This window comes from Chrysemys picta, unplaced genomic scaffold (genome assembly GCF_011386835.1).
Source record: "Chrysemys picta bellii isolate R12L10 unplaced genomic scaffold, ASM1138683v2 scaf1497, whole genome shotgun sequence".
Taxonomy (NCBI): domain Eukaryota; kingdom Metazoa; phylum Chordata; order Testudines; family Emydidae; genus Chrysemys; species Chrysemys picta.
In genome coordinates, this window is record NW_027054203.1 from 222 (window position 1) to 6,235 (window position 6,014).

At 42.8% G+C, this 6,014-nt stretch overlaps 1 protein-coding gene across 1 annotated transcript; it reads left to right on the forward strand.

The window, feature by feature from the left end:
- Positions 1 to 244: 244 nt before the first annotated feature.
- Positions 245 to 5,440, forward strand: LOC101941561 (interferon-induced very large GTPase 1-like). The gene has a single exon (XM_065580074.1). It carries the CDS (start codon positions 370 to 372, stop codon positions 4,726 to 4,728), a length of 4,359 nt encoding a protein of 1,452 aa, XP_065436146.1. The 5' UTR covers positions 245 to 369; the 3' UTR covers positions 4,729 to 5,440.
- Positions 5,441 to 6,014: the final 574 nt, after the last annotated feature.

A 6,014-nucleotide genomic window follows, 5' to 3' on the forward strand; every position in this document is an offset into this window, starting at 1 on the left:
AAAAATAAAGCTTTGCAAGGACTCCTTTCTAAGCTAAAGCTGCAGGAATACCAAAGCACAAAACTCAGGCTGCGGGATGTCCTGGAAATTGGCTCAGAAAGTATAGAAAAGTGGACTCCTCAGATGTTAGAGGATTTACCGTGGCATTTCCTGAGGAAAATCATGGCTCTGAATGGGACAGCCAGAAACACAAGCCTTGGACATAGAGCATGTGATGATGAAGACGGCAGTGAGGAGGCACAGATTGCAGGTGGAGATGTTTTTAGTTTTAGTGACACTGACATCAGAGAGTCTCTACACCCCCTCGATCTTCTCTGTGCTGTTCTGCTTTGCTCAGACAGTTTCCTACAGCAGGAGATCCTCTCCAAAATGTCCATGTGCCAGTTTGCCCTCCCTCTGCTGCTACCTGCCCTCTACACCCCCAGGTGCACCCTAATGCTGTGGGCCATGAGGGACATTGTGAGAAAGTGGAGGCCCCACTCCCTGGCAGACAGCAGAGGGTTCAGAGAGGAGAGCCTGGTGCTCACAGCAATGCCAACCATTTCCTTTGTGCGGATGGGGAGCTGCAGCTTCTCCAAGTCCAAATTCCTCAATGAGGTTCTCAGCCCCTCTCAGCAGCACCACGATTTCTTCATCCATCGTGACATGGAGTCTGGGAACGTCCCTCGGGAAATTACAGATGGGCTGGTTGAGATTTCCTGGTATTTCCCTGGAGGGAGGAAAAATTCAGATCTTTTCCCAGAACCCGTTGCAGTTACAAATTTGCGTGGAGACATTGAGTCCCACTGGCTACAATTTACCTTTTTAACAGTGGTCTCCTCAGCAGTGTTCATAGTTACTGAGAGCATCAGTGAGAGACAATACGCACTGTTATCATCTCTGCAGGGATCAGCCACTAAATACTACTTCATCCTCAATTGCAAGAATGGAAATCCCAAGGAAACATTGGGATTCCTTAATAAGTTGGCTCCAGTGCTGAATCTGGGAAAATCACAGCTACTGGTGAAAGACAGCACCACAAATAATGCAGGATTTGTGCAAAAACTGAAATCTGCCATAAAAAGCATAACGAGTTCACATCCCAAGAGAATGAATTTGGAAGCCATGGCTGTGACCGCACGTGAACTAGGAATCCAGGTAGATGAGGACCGAAAGGAATGTCAGATTGCAAGGAAGTGGGCTAGAGAAATCACTGTGGAAATAAAAGATGTGGCAAAGTACAAGAGGGAAATGCTGAGACTGCAGGGGGATCTCTGGGAAGAATTGGCTAAAGTGGAAAAAGAACTGTGCAGAATGAGAAGGCAAGGGGAGACTGCCACTGAAGACTATAGATGTCAACTGAGAGAGAAACAGTTGCAATTACGTAGACAGCAGGATCAATGTGACCTTACTGATGGACTGATTACATTTATTAATGGAATAGGACAATTGCCTTCAATGGAGAAACATCACTTTCTGAAATGGATGAAGTTTTGCCTGGATCACATTGCTCGAGATAATCTTTTTAAACTACGGGATCAATATAAAGTGAAAAGTAAAATGGCAGGAGATGACCCACAAGCGCTAGCCATGCTGGATAAATTAATATCTACCACTTCCTTAGGGGTTGAGCATTTCATGCGTGAGCTGGGGCAGTTTTATGAAGCTGAATACTCAATGGTTAAAGAAGGAGACAAGGCAAAATGCCAAAGACAATTCATCCATCTCCCAGGCATAGCAGCTGACCTGATGCTGGAAGGGTTTCCTATGGAACTGCTAGATGGAAATTCATCCAACATCCCACTGCAGTGGGTAACAGATGTTCTGACTCAGCTCCATGCCAAGCTTGGGGGAAGGTCCAGAATGGTGGTTCTAACGGTGCTGGGAGTGCAGAGCACTGGGAAATCCACCCTCCTCAACACCATGTTCGGCCTGCAGTTTGCAGTGAGCAGTGCCCGATGTACGCGAGGAGCTTTCATGTCCCTCATTAAAGTGGCAGAGAACTTTCAGCAGGAGCTGGGCTGTGATTTCATCCTGGTGATAGACACAGAAGGCTTGAAAGCCCCTGAACTGGCCCTGCTGGAGGATAGTTATCAACATGACAATGAGCTGGCCACACTGGTGGTTGGACTGAGTGACATAACCATCGTTAACATGGCCATGGAGAACGCCACAGAAATGAAGGATATTCTGCAAATTGTGGTCCATGCCTTTCTCAGAATGGAGGAAATAGGGCAAAAAGCCAACTGCCAATTTGTGCATCAGAACGTCAGTGATGTGTCTGCGCATGACCAAAACATGAGGGACAGGAATCACCTCCTAGAGCAGCTGAATGAAATGACCATAGCTGCAGCCAGGATGGAAAAGCAATGTAAAAAAGTGAATTTTTCATGTATTATGGACTATGATGCAGAGAAACACAATTGGTACATCCCTGGACTGTGGCACGGAGTCCCTCCCATGGCTCCAGTGAACATGGGATACAGTGAGAGTGTGTGTGAGCTAAAGAAATACCTGTTTGATTTGATAAAGCGACGGTCACATAATAGAGCCCCCAAGGATATTCCCCAGTTTGTCAAATGGGTGGAGAGCCTGTGGAATGCTGTAAAACACGAGAACTTCATCTTCAGTTTCAGAAACAGCCTTGTAGCTGAAGCCTATAACCAGCTGTCTATGAAGTATTCCGAGTGGGACTGGCATTTCCGCAAAGAGATACATCTCTGGGTATCTGAAAAGGAAACTGTCATTCAGAATCAGACATTAGAGAAACTACAGGCTGGTGCCTTATCCATGTTGAAAAATGAGGCACGGGAAAAACTGCAGCACGAGAAACAAAAAGTTTTGGATAATTTACAAGATTATTTTGAAAGTGGAGTTTTGAATCTCCACCTGATAGAAAAGTACAGAGAAGATTTTATCAGGAGTGCAAACTGCCTCAAAAATGAACTTAAGAGCTACTCCGAGAACAAGTGCGAGGAAGCAATTCAAATTCGAAAAGGCCAGCTCAAGACAGAAAACATCCAGACCTCATACATGCAGATAATTGAAGGGAAAGTTGACAGGGTCTTGGATGAATGTAGGAACAAAAAACATAAACTAGAGAATGAAGAACTGAAATTAGAATTTGAAAACATGTGGAGAGAAACACTGTTAGAGTTGAAGTTCAGCAGTTTACAGAAACGTGAAATTTATCGAGAGATGGAGTCCCAGTTGAGAAAGGACCTGGCAAATCGAGGGAGTGCCGTCAGGCAGAAGCTACAGGAATCAGGTAGTTTGTTGTATTATGGAATTGACAATTTCAAACTGAAAAAGGAGTATCTAGATTCAGCATGGATCAAAACTATGAAAAAACTGTTGTTCATAGGGGAATGTGAAACAGCTGTTCACACAGAAGAACTTGCTAAATCCTTAATAGATGAGGGTAAAAGATACACTGAAGAAAAGGTAAATTCCAAAGTGGACTACGATGAAATCTATTGCAGAGAATTGCTGAACATAATCAACAAGAGGCTCCAACAGGAGGATGTTAAAAAACTTGGCACTACTGCTTGCTTTGAAGTTGACCTGAAAATTCATATTCTGGGGGAGGCAGCTTTGAGATTTCAAAAGATGCATGAAGATTTTATCAAACAAAATGATCCTCAGTGTCATCTAGAGAAGCTGAAACCTCTGTATTTCTCCACATTTACTGACCTGTATTTGGAAAAAGATGAGAACCAAACAAGGGCCAGGGATTTCTGTGATCAATGTCTCAAACCCGCCTTGGTGGATTATATCAACAAAAGACTAGGAACAGAGATAGTAGATGACATTCTCAACAAGGCAGAGTCCATTGAATATGGCAGCCGGACCTTTTTCCAGTTCACTGTACAGAAAAAGCTTCTGGAGGAGATGAACTTGGATAACTATGTGAAATATATTAAAAACTATGAAAAATTTGTCAAAACCTGGATTCGGAGATATATGATGGATCATTACAGGGAAACTAAGCGTTTGGGAGAGTTGGAGAAAAAGATTCTATCTACAATAGTAAAGAAAGTGAGGGAAGTTTTGGAAAGCTCCAAAAATGAAAAAAACACCACAGTCTTAGCATTTTTAAGCAACTTTTGTGAAGTGCTGCAGCAGGACCTAGTCATTTCCAAGGACAACTTACTTGGGATACAGTTTAAAAACACAGCAAAAACAGGACAGTTTTGTGCTAATATTCAAACCTTTCTTCTGGATCTGGAACAAGAAATCTTATCCCAATTTGGTGGTTTGAATATTCAGACCAAACTCTCCAATCTGTCATTAAAACCCCAGGATGAAATCTTCAAGCGAGTATTTGGCTGTGGGAAGCAGTGTCCATTTTGTAAAGTCCCCTGTGAAGCAGGAGGCAGTGACCACAAGGAGCATTTTGCATCTGTGCATTGGCCACAAGGATTATGCAATTTCAGGGATCTTGATACACAAAAACTTGTCTATGATATATGCTCATCTGAAGTGGTTTCTGAGAACTCATTCCGAAAATCAGGCACAAAAGGGAAATTTCATCCCTACAAAGATTATCGCGTCTATTACTCAGACTGGCGCATTCAGCCAGATCCCAGCATTGAGGCTTCTGATTACTGGAAGTTTGTTTTTCAGAAGTTCAATCACCAGTTAGCTAAAAGTTATAATGCTAAGCCAGCAGATCTCCCAAGAAACTGGGGGAAAATAACTGAAACACAGGCACTGGAGGGCCTAAAGAAAGCCTTTAACATGAAATAAAAACATGGTGAGAGCCTGCTGAAATGGAATGCACATATATTTAAATGTTTTAAAACTTTCCTTAATTTTAAAAAATGGCAAGTTAAAAATATTCTGTATTGTATTTTTTTTAAGTCTCAGAACCTCATGTTCACTTCACAACTTCTAAGTGGAACTGACAGGTTTCTGACTTTTCATGTCACATGACAACTTATGATACAATTACAGACTGGCTGCTGTACAATTACTGCTAGGAACATAAGAACTGCCACACTTGACCAGAGCAGAGAGGACCATTTAGTCTACTATCCTGTCTCCGAGAGTGGCCAATACCAGATACTCCATAAGAAGGTTCAAGGACAATTGTGGAATAACAGAAGTTTCTTCCTAACAAATTATTAAATTTCAAGGCCAGCAGCAACCACAATAATCATCTTCTAGTCTGGCTTTCAACACCTTTCAACACCTGGCCAGAGAATTCCGTCCAATAATTCCTGCTGCGGACGAAATTATTCATCCATAATTGGTCAGAAGCAGCTCATTATCAACCAAGTAGTTTGTGGTTGAACTAAGAAGAGCAGATATTTTAGAAGGAAATCCAATTGCAATTTAAAGATCCCAAATAATGATGAATTTACCAATTCACTTCGGAAGCTGTTCCAGGTCAGTTACCCTGACTGTAAAAGCTGAATTTTATTTTCAATTAAAAATAAATTTAACTTCAGTTTCCAGACATTGGATCTTGTTCTCCATTTGTTTGCTAGACTCAAGAGGCCTCTCCTATCTGTTATTTTCCTCCTTAGTAGTTACAGGCCTGATCAACCTTCTCTTTGTTAAGTAAATGCATTGAGCTCCAAGTCTCTCAGTATAAAGCAGGTTTTTTCAAACCTTGAATCATTCTTGCAGCTCTTCCCTGAAACCTCTCTAATTTTCTAACACACTTTTTTTAAACTATGGACACCAGAACTGGACACAATATCCCAGTAATGATCTCATCATTGGCATATACAGAAGTAATATCTCCCTAATCCTCCTTGATATTTCTTTGTTTATACATCTCAGCATAGGCGCCGACTTCCCCTCTTCTCGGTGCATTCTTGACCGCCCCCCTGGCCGCCGGCCCCACCCCCACTCCACCCCTTCCATGAGGCCCCACCTCTGCCCCACCTGTTCCAACCCCTGCCCCACCCCCATTCCACCCCCTTCTCCAAAATTCCCGCCCAAACTCCCATAGAGTCAGAGCCTATGCATCCAAGATCGTGTTAGACCTTCCCCAGACCCCACGTTCAGCCACTTACTATCTTAGA